This window comes from Mesoplodon mirus (assembly GCF_964341445.2).
Source record: "Mesoplodon mirus genome assembly, chromosome: 2".
In the NCBI taxonomy this organism is placed as follows: domain Eukaryota; kingdom Metazoa; phylum Chordata; class Mammalia; order Artiodactyla; family Ziphiidae; genus Mesoplodon; species Mesoplodon mirus.
Window position 1 is genome coordinate 22,326,506 of NC_138977.1, and position 21,554 is coordinate 22,348,059.

The 21,554-nt window shown below is 34.3% G+C and overlaps 1 protein-coding gene across 3 annotated transcripts in view; it reads right to left on the minus strand.

Annotated features, from left to right (window-relative positions):
- The window catches only part of GRID2 (glutamate ionotropic receptor delta type subunit 2), a gene marked incomplete at its 3' end in the record, with an annotated part of 1,368,259 nt that overhangs the window by 319,470 nt on the left and 1,027,235 nt on the right, over positions 1–21,554 (minus strand). For all 3 annotated transcript variants that reach the window (XM_082605769.1, XM_082605770.1, XM_082605768.1), the window contains one exon: positions 14,702–14,899. In XM_082605769.1, coding sequence (XP_082461895.1) covers positions 14,702–14,899 — 198 coding nt within the window. The remainder of the gene's footprint in view (positions 1–14,701; positions 14,900–21,554) is intronic.

A 21,554-nucleotide genomic window follows, 5' to 3' on the forward strand; every position in this document is an offset into this window, starting at 1 on the left:
GCTACAGCCATTCTACTGACATTCCAGCAAGGAGGAAAGAGGAGGATCAGAATAAGAACAAAAATCCTCCCTTTAAGAACATTTCCAGAAGCTTCTAATGACACTTCTTTTTAATTCTCATGACACTTCTCATTGGTTAAAACTTAGTCACATGACTGACACTTCTCATTGGTTAGAACTTAGTCCCATGACCATATTACATCAGGAGAGAAGCCAAGAAATGTACATGGTGGACAGTCAGTATTTGGCTATAATTCAGGAGCTATGTTACTAAGAAAGGAGGGAACAGATATTTAAGGACAATCAGCAGTCTTTTCCACACCTTTACATATAGTCACTGTTTCAAGATTGATTCATGTCCTTCTAGATTCTTTTCTATTTTTACATATATCGATACATATTCCTATATATTTTTTCCAATATTTGATCAAACTTTAAATAATATTATATAATATCTGAGTAACACACACACAGAGCTATTCAATCTTTCTAAAGTGTGCACAGAATTTAAAGCAACAGCTATTTTTGTCACCTTTGAAATTTCAGCACGTAAATAGCAGATGGTAGGTACACAATATGATTATGATTATGACGGTACTCTGATAAATTTAATCATTCTCCCTTGAAGAGTTTTTAGAACATTTCCTTTTTCTTGCCCCCTTATAAGCAATAGATTTTGATCTTGCTATTTGGATTATATTCAATCAAAAACTGTTTCTTGGAGCTCACCACACTATTTCTAGAAATTAATACTTTTCATTATTGCAACAGATGTTTTGCCTCTGACAACACCATAGTGACAAAACAATATTATTAGTTTAGTTTTTATGTCGTCATTATTAGTCTTATTTCTAAGCCTCTTCCCAGAAACAACATGCATCACTTCTAACTCTCTCTCTCAAAATCCTGCCCGCACCATGCACATTCACATAATGATATAATTTTAAAGTCCCTCTAGAAATAGTTTAGTTTTCACAAGTCTCCCTGTTTCTATATATCTGTATACATACATAGCGTATATATATATATATATATATATATATATATGCACATATATATGTGTGTATATATAATTTTTACCTGAGTTCATGACATTCCCCCTCCCCCGGAGCTTTACCCCTCATTTCTCTGTTTTTCTGCATCTCTCGTATAGTACTTATACCATAAATATCTATTTTATCTTCTCAGTTATAAACTTCTTGAGGCAGGAGCTTTATGTTCATAGTGTTCTATCCCCCTAAATATTTTTCACACTGCTTTGCCCACAGTAGGTTTCCAAAACAGGTCTGTTGACTTACTTGCTCTTTGCTATGTGGTAAGAGGAATAGGTGTTTTTATATAACCCTAAATTTTGGAAGGAAAGAATTAGATTTCAAGGCTGTCTACTGCTTGAAGAAGTCTCTGTCATTGTGAGGAAGTCATTGACTTTATAGGTTTTTTCCATATCAAGCTATCAGCCAGGTCCTCTGACTTTAGTAGTCTAGATTTTAATGTTTTCGGCTCACATAGGTGAGTTGAACCTCCACATATGCTAGCTGTACAACCCTGTACAAGGGTATCACTATCCTCCTTGTAGACAGGACAATCTGAGGTTCAGAGAAAGTGAGTAGCTTGCCAAAGGTTATAGGTGAACAAATTGTGGAGTTGGCCATGCCCACCATACTGTACTTGCTACATCCGACAAACTTTTGCTTTTATGGTCTCTGTATTATCTCTTTCTCCTAATTACTTACCCAGCAATTATTCATAGCTCCATTTTTTTCTTTTTCTTTTGGCATGTATGTGGTTTTAAATTCTGACTCTTATTTTTCTGACTTCCGATTTGACCCTGAGCAATATGCATACTGGGGAAGTAGTTAGGAAGAAGAGATTAACAGACATGATGGTGCATGTATATGTGTATGAATGAGCACAGAAGGCATTATAGGCAACTCTAAGAATTTGAATAATTCTCACATTGAATAATGGGGAAAACCATTGCAGGGTTTTAGCGAGAGGGGTGGTATGATCTGACTGATATTTTAAAATAATCATTTTCACCGCTCTATTGAAAATGATTACAGAAGGAAAAAGCTGTAGGCTGGTGGGTAGTTAAGAGGCCATGGAAATAGTCCTAAGGAGATGAAATAGTGGTTTGCACCAGTGGTTAGTAGTGAAGTGTAAGAAGTGATCATATTTAGGATATATTTCAAATTTATAGCCAGAAAAAATTGTTGATGCATGGGGCTTGCCTGGTGGCGCAGTGGTTGAGAGTCTGCCTACCGATGCAGGGGACACGGGTTCGTGCCCCGGTCTGGGAAGATCCCACATGCTGCGGACCGGCTGGGCCCGTGAGCCATGGCCGCTGAGCCTGCGCGTCCGGAGCCTGTGCTCCGCAACAGGAGAGGCTACAACAGTGAGAGGCCCGTGTACCGCAAAAAAAAAAAAAAAAAAAAAAAAAAATTGTTGATGCACAGTGTATGACATACAACAGAGAAAAAAGAAGTCAAGGGTAACTCAAAGGTTTTGGACTGAGTAACTTGAAGATTAGAGTTGCCATACACTGTGACAGGGTGGTGGTGAAATCAGGAATTCAGTTTTGAACACGTTACATTTGAGGTGCCCATTAGGCATCTAAGAGGAAATGCTGAGTAGTAGCAAGAACTGTAAGTCTGTAATTCAGATGAGATGTCAGGGCTGAAGAGACAAATTAAAAGTTGTCTACTTATAGATCACAATTAAATCCTTGACACTGGATAAGTTCATCAGAAGTTGAAGTGTAGATAGTAAAAAAAAGTGTTGGGTATGTGTTGGATCTCTCTCTCTCCTTCCTACTTAGCTTTTAGAGAACAAGAACTCTGTGTTCTCCATTTTATGTATTCCCTACAATGCCAGCTACACATTAGGCCCCAATAAATGCTTGTTGAATGTCGAGTGGGAAGTAAGTTACAAGTTATTCATAAATTGCAGTGGTTCAGGCATTATCCTGCAGCATTAAAAGGGATTTAAAAATAATAGCATTTCTACAATTCCCAAGAGGAATGCTACCATCTTCAAAGAAAAGGGCCATCAGAAAGAGTTTTTCAGTCATGTAGAGAGACTTTTTTTAACTTTCTGAAAAGTCATCTTCAGGCTGCTTGTGAACAGAGCATATGGAAGCAATCACTGCCCGAAATGCCCAAACTGTAAATCCACATTTCAGTAAAATGCACACCAAGGATAATGACCAAAATTGAGTGAATTTTTATTTTCATTACAGTAACCTTTTCAATCATTCTAGGATTCACTTAAGACTGCTATTAAAGATGTTTTCAGAGCTCTGCAGGGGGGAAAATGTACGTTCTCTGTAAATGAGAAAGAACTAGCTCCCAGAAACAGTTTGTCTCTATGAGAAGTGAATCTGTAAATGCTGTTCTCCTAGCAATTCTGTGTGGCATTAAGTGAAATATAAAATGAGTAAGAGATACATTAGATTCCTCACGCATGTATCTGGAGCCTCTGTAGTCACCTCCTCCCTTGATACAGTTGAGTCTTGTGAGGTGCTCGGGTGTTTGCTTGTTGTTGTTGTTGTTGTTGTTGTTTGCGGTACGCGGGCCTCTCACTGTTGTGGTCTCTCCCGTTGCGGAGCACAGGCTCCGGATGCGCAGGCTCAGTGGCCATGGCTCACGGGCCCAGCCGCTCTGCGGGATCCTCCCGGACTGGGACACGAACCCGTGTCCCCTGCATCAGCAGGCGGACTCTCAACCACTGCGCCACCAGGGAAGCCCCTCGTTGTTTTATTTATTTATCTATCTATCTATCTATCTATTTATTTATTTATTTATTTTTGGCTGCTTTGGGTCTTTGTTGCTGCACACGGGCTTTCTCTAGTTGCTGAGAGCGGGGACTACTCTTTGTTGTGGTGCCTGGGCTTCTCATTGTGGTGGCTTCTCTTGTTGTGGAGCACGGTCTCTAGGCACGCGGGCTTCAGTAGTTGTGGCACGGGGGCTCAGTAATTGTGGCAATGGGATCTAGAGCACAAGCTCAGTAGTTGTGGCGCACGGGCTTAGCTGCTCTGTGGCATGTGGGATCTTCCTGGACCAGGGCTCGAACCCGTGTCCCCTGAAATGGCAGGTGGATTCTTAACCACTGTGCCATCAGGGAAGCCCTGCTTGTCTTTTAATCAGGGAAATCTTTACTTGTTTTAAAGCCTGTCACTATAAAATTACACAAATTTATACAAATTACAAAGAGAAAACTCAGAATCATTAAGACTTAAAACAATTAAAATCGGAAGTATCCAAATGGCAGTCAAGAGTAAACACAGAAATACCTCTCAAGACATGCCTCTACTTTCTATATCAGAGTGAAATATTCATTCTGATATTAGTATGTGAATTTAGAACAAATTCCTCAATGGGGTTGGTATATTCATGTGAGTGACTATCTAAAGATTCCAAATATGGCTTTAATGTTGTGTAAAGGATGTTTTCTATTTCTCTTCAATATTGAAGTTAAACTTCTTATTTAATAAAGTTCTCAACTTTGCAAAAACACAGGGAAAGAAGGAATGCATTCTCTATCATATCAACTACCTTCCTAGACCATATAAATTATTATCCTCTTTCATTTGTGGTATATTTCTCTATGTTTATAATTTCCAGACTAACATAGACCATTATTTTATGGAATAAGCATCCTAAATAAAAATGACCAATCAATCTAAACAATTCCCTAAGATTATGTCCATAGAATCATATAGAATCTCATGGTTGAAATGCTCTTTAAAAGTTATTTAGAATGGTCTCACCCAAATCCGCACTCTCTTTTATGCCTGGAAGTTATCTTCCTCTTTAATTTTATCCCCAAACCATAACCAGAGATAGATGAAAATCTAGGTAATAGATGGCATTTCAATAGCCAACAGTGGATTTCAGGATTTATATATCCTCAAGTTATGAGATTTTCTCATCATAGCACCAGTCTTTATATCACCTTGGCTTTGATTGATGCAGTAGTCTCTTAATTTATATCCTATAGCCCACCAAATCTTTTTTTTTTAAATTTATTTATTTTATATTTATTTTTGCTGTGTTGGGTCTTCGTTTCTGTGCGAGGGCTTTCTCCAGTTGCGGCGAGTGGGGACCACTCCTCATTGCAGTGCGCAGGCCTCTCACTATCGTGGCCTCTCTTGTTGCGGAGCACAGGCTCCAGACACGCAGGCTCAGTAGTTGTGGCGCACGGGCTTAGCTGCTCCGTGGCATGTGGGATCTTCCCGGACCAGGGCTCGAACCCGTGTCCCCTGCATTAGCAGGTGGATTCTCAACCACTGCGCCACCAGAGAAGCCCCCACCAAATCTTTTTAATTCTACACATATTTTACTGAATTTTTGTTTGTCCTAGCCTATAAGTTTCTTTAAACCTTAAAGCCATTCCTGGACAGCATCATTCCCTTTGGCAAATATTCACTCACTGTTCTTTAGCTTTGATTCAAGACTTATTATTCACCACTTATCTGTGCTTGCCATCTATTAGACCAAGTACTTAATGATTCAAGTCCTTTATCTGATTGAATTGCTCCTTACTGTTTGCAATGTCTGCCAATTCAATATCACCTGCAAATTTAGAAAATTGCTTCTACAACCATTCCCTAAGTCATTTGCATCTACATAATTTACTTCCTTTCACAGATCTCTTTTTATCCTTCTCCTTCACTAGTGTTAAAATCTTTCCTTATCAACAACAAATATTTTGGGTCATTTTTTTCTCTTCTTCTTACATACACACAGTTTGTGTTACTTCCCACATCTGTGATCCAGCTCCTTCCAATATGCATATCCAGTGGATTATTTTTGAACACTCACTATTCAGACATACAAACATGCATTCTTATGACCACATGTACTTCTTCAACTTCTTGCCCGACTACAGCTGACATACTCTGGGATATTCAATCAGTCCATTAATACTTGTTCAATCTAATTTAAAGAATTAAAGTCTTAGTGTCTAATTTAAAGTCTCTATAAGGACTTCTTTTCCCTTTACACATTTTATTGATTCCCTTTGGAAAACTACCTTTTCGTTTCACAAGGCTTGTTAGCATTTATCACTGGGCAGGTGTGTGTGGGGAGCAATTCTCTGGTGAGTGAAGTTTCATTGGTGGATACAGATATTTTCAAGGCTGGTTTGCAGCCATGGAAAGATATAATGGAAATATATATGGGTTTTTGTGTGTGTAATGTGGGGCATACTTGATGATCTTCAGGCATCCAACTGAGGACCCTTTTCATCCACAAGCATGGCTCCTCATACATTGCCTTTTCCTGATCCAGGGGGTGGCTTGTTCAAGAGGCAGCTTCTGGCCTTTGTCCTAGCTAACCACCTCTGTCTTCTCTAGGCCAAAGGAATCATCCGAACCCTGACTTCTTAAAAAATTGAGATGAGAATGGTGTCAACCATTGTGTCTCCTGCAACTTGTTCTTGTAACACAGATACATCCAACTCTATGGGCCTATCTTTATGCCTGATGCCTTCCGGACTGCCCCTGCCACTCCTCTCCAGTGCGGATGGGAAAGAGGTCAGCTCACCACCTTCTCAGGTCCTCTAAACCCTCCTCCCAAGTGAGCTCTCTCTTCCCTCTAGCATTTTCTGTCTTTCTTAGAAGCAAAAGTAATAACACCAGTTCTCCTTGTCCAGGCTCACGTACCATTTTGTGCATGATCTTCATGTTAATTCAATACTCCCAATTTAGTTTTTATAATGGAGGTGAGAGGAATACCTATATTTCTTTTTCTTTCTTTCTTTCCTTTTTTTTTTTTTTTAGGACCAACAGGATAATTTTATTCTCATTTTCCCTTAAAATAAAGATACAGTAGAAGTTTTACAGTTCAGAATGATTAGACATGATTTACAATTTTAACATTTTTTTAAACAAATGACAACAGAAACAAAAAAACTAGTACAAATCATAAAACTACTAGAGAAAAGAGAAACTACCTTTCTGATCAAAACAGGTACCACAGCTCTAAACTTCCTTAGAAAGCATTCTAAGATTTCTAAGCTAAACTTTCTTAGAAAGGGGTTTGTGGAAAGCCTTTAATCTCAAGTATTTAAACTATTCCTGTACCCACTAAATGCTTTCATCAACTTGTTAATCAAACGCTTCCTAAATTTACGAACCAGTGATCAAGCGGCCTGAAACAAATCTTGATCCTATTTTTCCAGCTATAAATTATTAATATTTCAAGAAAACAAAATATTTTCTAAGCACATAAGTTTTCTAAAACCTTCAATTACCTTTTCTGGCTCAGTACCTGACTGAAATGTTCAAATGTTCATACTGCACACAAAAAAATTTGAGCAGCATACTATGAGTGTGAGAAGCTGATGAAAAATAAGATTAAGGAAAATCCCCAAGTTGTGTCCCATTTAACATGATTGAATATATAGTTTCTGTATCTTTAATTAATATAAGTAAAAACTAATCTTTAGAACAGCACAGAAATACGAATGCATCAGAGTTTTACAAAATATATTCAACCCCCTTATATGTGCAACAATCTTTTAGTTTTGGAGCTGCCATACAAGGGAGCTAGTTTCTTCTCCTTTATATATGAAAGCCGGAAGTCATGTGTACTAAGTTATTTATATGAAAAGAATAAAGATCCACATTCCTTTTCTTTGTCCTTGACAAATATTTATGGAATGTTGGAAATGATGAAAAAACAATTGTAATGTTATGAAGTCCAAAGACTTGGAATGAAAAAACTTGTAGTGGCACATTGTGCTACACGGAATGACAATCATCTTCTAGAAAGAGGAATACCCATATTTCTTAAACTTTTTTTTCTTTTTCTTTTTTCTTTTTTTTTTTTTTAGCTCTAGACATCATCCACATGGGTTCCAGGTACATTTACTAATTGTTTCTAGACAATTCCATCTGGATGTTCTTCAGCCATCCTAAAATTAAAATGTCTAGAGCCAAGTTCTGTATCTCTGTGGCTCTTTTCTAATCTGTTCTCCTTCTATATTCCCTATCTCTGTCATTGAGTGTCCATCTGCTCATGGTCCTCTGCTAAATTTCTCACTAAATCTCAACATGTCCTTTCTCTTCTCCTCCAACTTACGAAGTTCTAGTCATTTTCTCTTGGAATATTGATTGCTTTCTCAAAATCAGTTTTTGGGGCTAATCTCCTATTGCTGTTAAGTTTAGACACCCTTTTTTCCTCTATAGATTGTTGAAAAAGACATTTGTCTTTTCCCTTCTTCACTCCAATGCATCCTTGGCCTTACCTCAGTTATCTTTCTTAAACATAAATTAAATCCCACTTTTCTCTTATGTAAAAACCTTTTATAATTATCACTGGCTAAGTGATAAAGTCCAAGCTCTTTAGCATGGCAAGCATGCTTTTATAATTATCCCTACTGTTGCTTCTCACACTCCTACTCATCCTCAAGACGTAGCTCAAATTTCTCCTCTTATGTGAAATCTTTTCAACTCCTCAGGCAGAGGCTGCCACTCCACCCTTTGGTTGCCAAGGCACCCTGTATGCATTACCCTATGGCATTGATCACACTGTGTTTTAATGATTTATTTGCACATTTGTCTTCCTTGTACACTGTGAGATCTCTGAAGGCAGGAATGATGTCTTCCATTCCTTTGTATCTGTGATGCTAGGCACAGTGCCCAGAACATACCATGCATTCAGAAACACATGGGGAATGAAAGGATGAATATAGGGCATTCTGCCTGGCACACAAAATAAAGTAAATGCAACCTCAGCCCTCTGGTTCCAAAAGAGGGACTATGGAAAGAAAAGGGAAGAGGTCAGTCTCTCTCTCTCTCTCCATATATATATATACCTTTTCCCCCCCAAAGGGTCATTTGAAAAGTGAAACAGATGCACCCAGAAGACAGAATTATCAAAAAATGGGAATAGTTTGAAAGCCTTATGGGACAAAGGATGAGTTTAGCTGGGGTTGAAAATATAGGAAGATGAAGTGAGTGAGGCCAGCCGAAGCAGATTGAAGCTGAATGCGATCTATATGGAATATGACAAAATGTAGGGATTGAAACATAGACTTCGGAAAAAAATGGATGCCTTTCTAAGGAGCTTTAATTTTTTTAAAAAAAGGAAAAGAAGAACAGGTTTTTGAGATAAAAAGTGAGATTTTTTGAGAAGTTTAAAGATGCAAATGTTTTTTGTCACTCCCCCAATCCTTCTCTATGTAATCTTATTTTTTTATCCTCAATTCATATTCAACCAAACTCCATCTGAACCTTCTTTGAATTTGCAGGTCTTAAAACCTGCATTGAACTGTTTCTGAGTATTATTTTCCTCACTGTCTGTAATTTGGTTTATTAAAATGCTTTTAAGACCAAACTTACACTAGAACTCTGTTCCTCTCTGTTAACTGGTTAAGGGGGATAAGCACTTGGACTCTGGATCCACACTGCCTGGGTTTGAATCATGAATTCTCCACAACTTGGCTAAGTGACCATGGGCAAGTTACTTTAGCTCCCTAACTCTGTTTCATCATCCACACTTTTGGGATAATAGTACTTCCTTCCTCATAGGGTTGTGTGAGTGCTTTGGCAATAGTAAGCTCTACATAAGTGCTAATAATTATTATTTGGTCCATTTCAAACCATGTTTTTTTTTTCATTCCCTATGGTACCTTTCTTGTCACTGCTGTCAAGTATATTGCTGACTGAAATATGTGCTTCTAATTCCAATGATATTCTATTTTTTATTATAAAACACAGCATATAAAAGAATTCCAAGTAATATAACACAAAATTTTTGCTCTTTCCTTATAAAAGCACTAAACTTTCATATTTCATCTACTTACTTTATTTTTTTACTTTATTAATTGCCCTACTCCACTACACTAGATTTCCTTTTAGATTTCTATTATCTATCAGTTTCTTCTTTTGAAAGTCTAGTTCATATCTTTTATAGCTTTACCTATGGGGATCTTAGTATTTTCTTATGGATTTTATACTTCTTCATGTAGGTGAAGCAGTGAAGCAGTGAGGCTAACAATGCATCATACTTTTACAAATATTTTATAGCGTATCATTTGAAATTTAATTTAGTTATTATTGTTTTTGATTTATTGATGATTTAAAATTTTGTATACATGCATCTATTGATAGTTTCCATGTAACTTATTCCATTATTTTTAAGCCTCTGATACTTCCCATGTTCCCTCTCTGACTCGTTTTTAATGTGTTTTTCCATAATCATCATGACAAATACTCTAGAAAATGTTCTTTTAATTTTGGTTTCCCCTTAGGAAGGAAGACAGTATTGTTAATTTTAGAAGTCTTATGACATGTATAGAGGCATTCAATAGCAATATTTACTGCTATTTTAAATATCCTTAGATTCATGAAAAATGTCTATACTAGTAAAATATATATAACAATAATAAGCTCACTTTTCTGGAACTCTGTCATAACATTATTATGCCATTTCAATAGTGTTATTTTGCTTTACAGGGGTAAATAATCCTGATAAAATTTTAATGATGATTTTTGTTGGATAATCTAAATTACTTTATGATATTTTACTGCATTACTATTTGTATACTTGAATTGACATTTTAAGTTGCTGAAAATTAGAGCATACATCTCTGTTAGTAATAGAATACAGTGACTGCCCATTCCTTCTGAAAATGTTATCTTCTTGTTGCTTTCATTTTTTAAATTTAATTTTTATTTTATATTGGGGTATAGTTGATTTACAATGTTGTGTTAGTTTCAGGTGGACAGCAAAGTAATTCAGTTATACATATACATATATCCATTCTTTTTCAGATACCTTTCCCATATAGGTTATTGTATAATATTGACTAGAGTTCCCTGTGCTATACAGAAGGTCCTTGTTGATTATTTTATATATAGTAGTGTGTATATGTTAATCCTAACCTCCTAATTTATTCTTCCCCCCCACCTCTCCTCTTTGGTTACCATAAGTTTGTTTTCTTTTCTTTTTTTTAAATTAATTTTTATTGGAGTATAGTTGCCTTACAAAGTTGTGTTAGTTTCTACTGTACAGCAAAAGTCCCTCCCTTTTGGACTCCCTTCCCATTTAGGTTACTACGGTGCATTAAGTAAGAGTACCCTGTGCTATAGAGCATGTTCTCATTAGTTACATTCTCTCAGTTTTCTTCCCCTGTCTCTACCTGCTCCAACAAACTCTTATGTAAGCTTCTCCAGTTTTACCTGCTTAAAAAGTATTTCTTAAAGCCTAGTCAGAATGGCTAAATATCTTCTTGAAGAAAATAAAATCTAGTTGCAATAAATAGCTTTATATTTTTCCAGCTAAAAAATCATACATTTGTCAGTCAGCTTCTCTAAGCCTGAATTTTTGCTATGTAAAAGGACCCTGCTGAACTTTACATTATCATACAATAATGATATATTCTTACATGCAAATAAAAACAAATTGTTTATGAAGAACAACATACAATTGCTTGTGTGCGGTTTTTATGCAATAAATTCTTAAAGTGTTTTTTAAAAATTATAGTTGGAAGTGATCTTTCCACTAACATACTTGTATTCCTCATTTCATAGGTGAGGAAGCAAATCTCAAAAATCTAACTAACTGGAGCAAGCACACAACTAAATTAAAAGCAGCACCAACATTAGCCTAATTATAATGCTTGTTACTTTTAACTTGCATTTAGTAAGTGAAGATTGTTAGCATGATAATTCTTAAGGATTTTTATCTACCATATCTATAGAATAAACTTGTATAATGCCTTTTCCTATTGTTTATCTTTATTTTAATATAATTGCTTATTTGGGTTCAGTTCAGGCAGGGACCCTCAGAAATACAAAGACAGAACGCTTGTTTTGTGGGTTTATAATAAAGGAATATAAGATAAATAGTCATAGTTTTTATAAGAGAGATGAGGATTGATGATTCCTGTTAGCCTATTAAAGTATTTCTATTAACCTTTTGCAAATAAAATTCCATATGTAATGGGTTTATTAAATAAACTGACGTTAGTAAAGTTTTAAAGGATATGAAAAACAGCTTTATTACTTTTCCTATCACTGTCTTCAAAACCTCTTATTTTTTTTCTCTTCTACATCTCTTAGAAACAACTTAGATCCTTTAGCTTTCTGAAAACTTTTCAGTATTCCAGAAATAATTCCAGTTCTGGGAATGGTGGAATAATTTGTTATTGGGTTAACCCAACAAATAGTAACAATTGTAAATTCTGGATGAAATTTAAAAAAAAAACACACATTGAACAGATTGCATATCAGCTGAAAGGCATAAATTGAAGAGTACTCAACCCTTTAAAGATGGTAACTGCTTTGGGTGAGATCTACTTTTATATGGCTCATTCACTGAGGACCCACCTCAGTTAGGCAACAACGGGTAGCTAGAGCTCAAGCAGAAAGTCAGAGTCTTATTAGCTTAATGCATCAGAGGATGGTGTTTGAGGCAGCCAGACTGTGCAGAAATCAAAAGAGGACTCACATAAAGGAGGGAGCCACAGAGAAATAAGCCCAAAAATCTATGTATAAACTTCCCTCAAATCCTTGGTTGACTCCTAAACAATACATGCATAAGAATGATTCTAGCTACCTAGAATAAAAAAGTTACTGAATGAACTTAACAGAAATTGGAGATGGCAAAGAAAGAATCAATAACCTGAAAACAGATCACGATAAATTATCCAATCTAAAGATCAGAGAGTAAAATATTATGATGAAATAAACAAGACCTCAGTGACTTAGAGACAACATTAAAAAGGTCTAACTTGAATGTTTTCTGAGCCTCAAGTACAGAGGAGAAAGAGAAGAGGGTGGAAAAAAATATTTGTATAAATAATTGTCAAGATTTATTAAACTTAGTGAAACATATCCCAGAAGCTCAGTGAACCCCTAACAGAGATAAATACAAAGAAAATCATAGCTAAACATCAAAACATCAAAAATGAAAAGAGAATTAAAAAACGGCCACCCCTACACTATAAAAAAGGAGCAAAAGTACAAATGATGGCTAACTTCTCATCAGAAACAATATTTGGCAAAAGGCAATAGAATGGCATATATAAAGACATGAACATTAAAAAAAAACTTTATGTATGGTAATGAATGTTAACTAGACTTATTGTGGCAATCATTTTGCAATATATACGTATATCAAATCATTATGTTGTATGCCTGAAACTAATATGATCTTATGTATCAATTATACTGTGAAATAATAATAAAAACATTTATTATTGTATGAAAAATTGTTGAATGATAATTTTATTTTGATTTTTGAAATAAAAAGTTGCTCTTGCTTTAAAATCACCAGGCTTGATTTTAGGAATGATAATATTTCATCTATAATTTTCTTCTTAGATAATAAAAAAGTATGAGGAAAAATATATTTTGATTATAAGTGACTGAGACTCGCAGTGCTCTTGTCAAACATAAATCAGAATCAGCAGTGTCACTTGAAAACACTAAGACAAAAAGTACCGAGGAAAAATAAACTTGTCAACTCAGAGTTTGTTATTTGCTAATAATATTATTAAAACTGAGGATAAACAAAGAAATTTTAAGGTAAACTAAAGTTGAGAGTATATGCCACTTGTAGGACTACACTTCAAGACATTGTAAAGGAAGTTCTTCAGGCTGAACTAAATGATACCAGCCAGAAGCTCAGATATGTAGAAAGGAATAAAAAAACACAGAAAGAGAAAATAGATAAATAGTTAAATATCAGAAACTGTCTTTCCCCCACCCCTTTATACCTTTGAAAGTCAACTGATTGTTTAAATCAAAAACCATGACATTTTACTTTGGAGTTCATAAATATAAATACATGACCATAATAACACAAAGGATATAGTACATATAAATGGAATTATATTGCTGTATGTTTATTACTTTTTTTAAAGTGATGTGGTATGATATTAATCTACATAGAATGTGATAAGTTAAGAATGCACATTACTATCTCTAGACTAACCATAGACAAACAAAAATACAGAGAAATACAGCTAAAAAGCTAAGAGGGAAATAAAATCAAACACTAAAAAAATTCAATTAACCCAAAGGAAGGCAAGAAAAGAAGGAACAGAGGGAAAAAATGAGATACACAGAAATCAAATAGTAAATTATAGACCTAAACATGACTATTCAACAACTCATCAGGAAGACATGATGATTAAAAATGTGTATGCTCCTAATAATAGAGCTTCCAAAAAATGAAGCAAAGACTGACAGAAATGGAGATAAAGTAATAGAGAAGTTTAAATACTTCTCTGAGAATTGCAAGAACAATGAGTAAAATAGAAGTAAGAATAGATTTACCTTATTTAGATACCAAAACTAAATGATCAGTTCCTAAGTGATCAGGATCTTATTTGTTTATTTTTTGAAATTACATTTTTAAAAGAACACAAGGACATGAACTGTGTTTGGAAAAGGCATTGTGACTTCATCATGTACCATATCCTGACAAAATGTCTGGAGTATAACTTTGGCAAAGGTAAATACCTGCAGTAAATACTTTTCTATTATAAGAAATATCTTAAAATTTAGCTTTATATTGTCATCAGTTTTTCTTTCCACAAAGTTCATGAAATAGTATTGGTGAGATTTGATTCAACACCACCACCTAATGCTTTGCCTTACACTTATTTTATATGAAATTAGCTTCCAAGGCTTATAGTCAACCTTTAGATATGTGATAAACAAACAAACAAACAAATAAATGCTTACCTTAAACACTAGTTCTCCCACCAAGCCATTCCATGTCCCATCTTCTTGTGGGCTTCCATACTTGTGATCCGGTGCAACATAAATTTCATAGTTAAAACCCAGGTAGTTAGATAAGGCATCCAAAACATCAATGGAGAAGCCTTGGTATTTCTTTGGCTTACCCAGGACATTTTCAGAGACCATTACAAAAGGTTCTTCCTACATGGAAATAAGAGAAATCCTTGATGTCAATCGATATTGCTCTCTTAAAGCAAAGATTAATTCTTCAAAGAGTTTTGCTCACAAACAGTCTAAAAATTGGTTTTACACTGTGAGAGAATAACTTAGAAATATAACTTATGTGTTATTAATGCATCACTTTATCAAACAATGTTTAATCACCCAGTTACTTATCAGCTCTCATTTTATTATTACCATATCAAAAATTAGATGAAAGTGATTATAAAACTTCAGGAACCATGAATTCATGTTTCTTGCCATCTTGGGACCAACCTAAGATTCATCAATAATAAAATCATATTTAGGAGATCATGAATTTGTTTCTCTCCTCAGGCAGTTATTGTTTATTTATGTCAAAATATGTAAAATAATATTTTAACAGATATAAACTACATAGAATTTTTTGAAAAGACCAAAAACTTCTAAGAACATATAATTTAGCTAAAATTTATAACATCACATTTACTGGGAGTTATTTGCTAAGTAATTCTGAAACTTGGATATAAACACACATTTCATTGCAAAAGTAATTTCTTTACTACTGTTATGAGAAATTCACTTACTTTTTGGGTAATTTGTGTAAGTTAGTAAATTCAGTAAATTGGTTTCAATTTCCACCTCTTTCATCTTTTTGCATTGTTGTCCTCTTACAGTTAACAAATAGTCCCCTTTCACTTTTTAGAACACCTGGTGTTAAGAGTGGTAAATTAGTTTGACACATGCTGGCCGACTACAGAAACTCAGATAATCTATTTCTTAATTTCCTAAACTTGTTCAGGAATCTTTCAGCAACAGTAATATTTACAGATAACCATCCATAGTGTGTATATACACCCAGTCCTGTGGGCAGGTTAAAATCTATCCTGGGTCTAAGCCAGAATACCCAAGGATTTTATCCTTGGATCATTTTTCCTTAGGGACTCACAAAATAGCCTTTATTGAGTGGTAAAATAATACTTTGCTTTTGGCTCTTACTCAAAGACACTAAGTAAGCGCCTTATAAAATCACTGCATCTATTATAGGAATATTGTCCACCGTAACATTCAGTTTTCTCATGAGATAAAGTTTTAAATTGTTCAGAGCCAAGAGAGCTTCATTTTGCTTCAGTAATGCCTTTTTTAAAATAATGAAAATGTAAATAATTATTTAGCTATCCCATTTCACTTTGGATACTCAGGAGATCAAATGCTCATCTATAACTATGTTGATAGTTATTACAAATAGTTATTACAATACTGTGTTACAATAATATTGTGTTACAATATTGTGTTACAATAACACAATAACTATTGTGTTATTTGTAATTTTTTAAAAATCTTAGTTTTCTAAACTACTGGTACTATTTTTTAAAAAAATTTGGTCTTGTTTAACCATTTATATCTTATCTTATAGTAAAATAAATCAGTAAATAAATAGATGAAGGATGTGACTGCTGTTTGTTTCCCAGTAGTGTTCTCCTCTTTGTCCTTAATTATATGTATCTATTTTCATTTTAGCACTACTGAGAATAAAGAAAATCCACAGTCTCCCTTCAGGCAACATGAGACCATGTGACCAATTCTGACAAATGTGATGTAGGCAGGGTGCTTTGTGCAACTGTTCTTCTGTCTTTTCTGCTTATGAACACGTATTGGCTGGAAGCTCTGGTAACTACCTTAGATCACACATAATAGAGAAATAAGACAGAAGAAGTCTATGTCCTTGGCACTTGAAATGCTATAGAAGACTGACTGACTCTCTAGGGTTCTAGAATATAAGAAAAATTTAAAATTTCAATTTCTTGTTGTTAAGCTCCTGATTTTTTTCCCCTGTTTTAGCAGTATTTGATGCTAATGAATAATGACAGGTTGATAGATCAATAGATGAGAGGTTTTGAGAATGAATGAAAATTTCTAACAATACTGACTTTAATCTCAATGATATCAAATGAGTGAAAAGTAAAAATTCAACAAATCCTTTAATACAATATATAAAATACAGAACATCTTCTTGATTCCAAATATAAACTTCCTGCTAATATGGCAAAATTTGCTTCTGTCCATTTGGTTGTCTGGACAAAACACAGACCTAGCTAATGACTATGCATTGCACAAATACTCTGAAGTGAGTCATGAAGTTATTAGATTCAGAATGGGTTAAAGAAATTCCAAAATAAAGATCATATTCAGAAAGCATGTAAATAAGATCAGGAAATTCTAGAATTAATTGGGCATTGATTGTTTATATCATGTTGTACATGCTGGCAACAGAGAGCATGTAATTATTTCCTTACACACATTTCATTCATTTCTATATTTTGAACATCTATCCACTGACAAACCAATGGAAAGATGCTTCATGAAAAATCTTATTATTTGACTGGTTCCTCTACCAATAATTTTGGACCATATGTATTCTTTATTTATCCATGGTCTTTAAAATCTAACAAGTCTCTTAGGTACAGCAGCAATTTAATCACCAGGATATGGAAAACCACTCTTTAAGGTGACACAAAAAATTAAGAAGACTAATTAATTATAATGCAGAGCTAACTGCTCTATGTGGCAAAAATAATAGCCAAATGTATGCTTTCATATGAAATAGTGATTCTTTTTCATTTTGATTATCTTTAGAACAATTGTTTAATATGTTAGACTACGTTATATTTGCTTAATATGCTGAATTTCCCCCTAGAAATGACTTTTTAATTCCAACTTTATAAGTAAATCCCTAGGCAAATGGATCCCTTTCAGAAGTTTGTTGTCAAAATCTGCTTCTAGCAACATCAGCTACAAATGATTAAAGTTACAGAATAAAAATGGTTATACTAAAGGTTGTTTTAAAGACTGTTGATGAATTATTGATGAACATGCTTTTTAAATTGTACATCCTAAATAAACTTTTATTACATCTTATCACTTCTCTTCTAGATCAATGTTTTTAAGCTTTGTTTTTAAGCTCTATTACACATTTGGATCACTATGCATAAATCCTACCTCAGACCACTTGTGTTTTATGAGGACAATCAGCCAATATATTGGACAGGTAAACATAGCAACAGAAATTAGACTGAAGCTCTGGGACCTATAATAGAAAAGATACTTGTTCCTTCTCTATGGCAATACTGAGCTTGGTTTAATCACTTTTATCAATGCACCTATTTCCAAAATTTATTCATTCATTGACTTATCCATTTAACATGCATTAAGCAGTTACTGCATCAAATTACTACACTCAATATAGTGAGAGATACGGTAAAAAGTCATGGACGCCACTTTCAAAATAATCATAACCTAGTATTGGAAAATCTATGTACTCAAAAAACATAAAGCAAAACTCAAGCAACCTGCAGCATAACTGGTACAAACAGAATAAAAGAGAAATAGAAAGGAAACTGTAAAAAAAGGAAAATCACCATTTTGGGGGTTACAAGCCATGTACTATTTTAACAGATAAGAAAAACTAGAAACAGAAGTTTCAACTCAAAGTCACACAGTAAGTTACAGAGAGGAGGCATCATCATAACTCAACTTACTTCAATATTATCTTTTTGGACCTCAAAATTTTCAATGTATGGATTAAAATCTAAAATGTCATAATTTGTTTCATATTTTAATGCAGTTGAAGGTGGTGTGAGACTGATAGACTCCAGATTCCTGACAGGAAGGAAAAATAAAAAACCCACAATCCTCTAGGAAGTAAGTATTTTCATTTTAGGTCTTACATTATCCCTTCAAACAACTGGTTGAATACAATGTCCACAGCAAAAGTCAAAGACACCACGTAACAGGAAGTTATATTTCACATATAGAACCAGCAGAAGTAATATGTAACAGAAACAGATCTTTCAAGGACTCAGTTACTAAAATTTTCAGATGCATATTATAAAAATTATGTTTACTATTTTTAAGGAAATAAGGGGAAAACTTTTTTGGCAGAAAATTGGAAACTAAAGGAAGTATCATTGTAGAATTTGAAAAGAACTAAACAGAAATGTAAGAATTAGAAAAGACAATGACCAAAGTTAACAACTATCTGACTAAGTTTATCAGCAGATTAGAAACAGATGAAGAGAGAATTAGTGACCTGTTATAGGTCAGAACTAATATCCAGGGTACAAAGGAATAAACAAATAGAAAATCCAAAAAGAAGGGGTAAGAGATGAGAAGCAGAAATAAATGTAGTATGATAATACAAATACTGTTCAGGATATGAGGAAATTGGGGCTATCATAACCTTTGCTGGATGTTTAAATTTGCACAACCACTTTGAAAAACATTTTACATATCTAGTAGAGATCGAAAATCCTTATATGCAGTTAATTTTGCCTGGTTTTGAGAATTACATACACATTTATCTAGTATGAAGATATGGACAGCTATGGCCTAGCAATTTCACTCCTTGGGCATGGACACTAGAGAATCTTGGGCACCAAGATATATGCCCAAGAACGTTTACAGCAGCATTGTCTGTAATAGACCAAATCTGGAAATAATCTAAAAATCCAAATGTCTGTCAACATGGAAAAGTAAATATATTGTGGTATATTGATGTAATGTAATATTAAACAGCTTAAAATTGAAGAAAGCAGAACACAGTAACACAAATGAACGTTTACAAGAATCATGTTGAGTGAAAAAAGCAATACTCCAAGAAAACAGTTTGGTTCCATTTCTGTAACATTCAAAAACAGGTAAAATAACTATGTATTTAAGGGTACAATAGTGGAGACACTATAAAGAAAATCAAGGAAGTAATCAGCTCTGGGTGGTTGGCCCTGGGATGCTGGAGAGGGTATGATCAGAAAGATACACAAGGAAAGACGGCTCTTGCAGTAATGACGATATTCTGGTGTTTTTGTTCTGGGCAGTGGTTACTTGGATATTACTTTACTTTTAATGAATTAATGGTTTAAACTTTTTTCTGTATGGGTGTTATATTGTAATATAAACAAAAATAAAGAAAAGTTTGTTAAGTGGGAGTAGATAATGGAGGGTGTTGAAACCATATTAAGGTTACTGTCTTATTTGGCAGGGAACTAGAGCTTTGTGGAAGGGAAATAGCATAATCAGAAAGTAATTTTGAGAGAAGAGTGTAGAATGGATGTGGCAGAGGGAGGACTAAGGGTCCTTTGCAACCATACGGATGACAGGAGATTATGGCCTGTGCCTATTTAACATATATTTTAAAAGTGTGTACAGGTGGCTTTCTGTCTTCTATTATAGGGACCAGAGGAAGAAAAAGAGAAATTATAAAATCCTGCCTTTAAAATTCATTTCCCAGAAATTAGTTTCAAAGAGTATTAATAGGACTGAATCTAAACTGGTGAAAACCTGTCTGCCTATTAAATGAAAACAAATTGCAGACTTTGATTTGCTGATCATTTGGATGACAGATTCTCTAAACAGCAACTGGAATAAATGAAGCTTTCACAGAATGCCTGTAGTTTATCACTCTAAGTGCATTAGCATGAGGATCCATAGACCTGCTTATAGAAAAGTGTTTCAGTGGTTGATAATTTTCATATTAGCAAGGATTTATTCACATAACTTGTTGGGTTATTAGATAATAACTTCATAATCCTGAATTTGTATTCAGTCACTTAAAAAAATCTCACACTAATTGCTTAGTTGATTTACAAGACGGCAACTTGCAGATTTTGTAGCTAATTCCCATATTTAATAAGTATTCAATATTGTTTGCTAGTGATAGAGTTTGGAAAAAGCATCTGACATTTTTGATAGGTGCAAGCAACAAGATCTACTGTCAAGGCTTTACTAAGGGCTGTTTAGAGGTTTCAATATGCGGGACTTCACAGAATGCGAGGATGGCCAAAACTAGGAATGAGTCACTGGAAATTCCTTACGATTCTACTCACATATGTGGCTCAAAGACATTAATGAGAGAATGAGAATATTTCTTAGTGACCTGTTTAAAAATTTTTTCCCCATAAACTATGCTCCTGGCTGAAGCAAACAAGAACTGTCTTCATGCACAGTGTGAGCTTATATTTTGCTTGGGGATGACACATTCCACTGCGATATATGCAGAATTAATGGCTATCATTGTCCTTGGAAAAGCCTCGCTATTTTTATAGAGCATATACGAATATTAGAAACTACTACAAGTTAAAAAAGGCAAAAGGTATGGAGGTTGTTATTAAAAAGATATCAAAACACCAGGATAGGAAAACAAAAATGAGGAACATCAAGGGAGGAATAAACAATCTAGGTGTTATAAAAGCAAAAATATCTGAGTTGCATAGAGAGAAGAAAAGCTCGTCACAGGGATATGCAATGAAAACATTTTTAAAAGGGCTCCTGCAGAAGGATTTTATGGAGCAACAAAGACTTAGAAAACGTTGCACTAAACTTACCTTTTAAAATCTTTGCTTAAATATTTTTATCAGACAATAAGATTCAAATTATAAATGATAGAAGAAACAAAAATATTTAGTCATTCTAACTTCCTAAAGCCATATCTTACATATTATTTCTGATTCCTATTTTGTAAGCAATTATTTAAGTGAAAAAATACTTTAAATTGAACATAAAGTTAAAGCTATTAGTATGCGAGAAAGTTCATTTTCACAATAAAACGTTCGCTTTTGTACATTCCTTTATGATCATGAAATGGCTACATTTTAGTGACTTA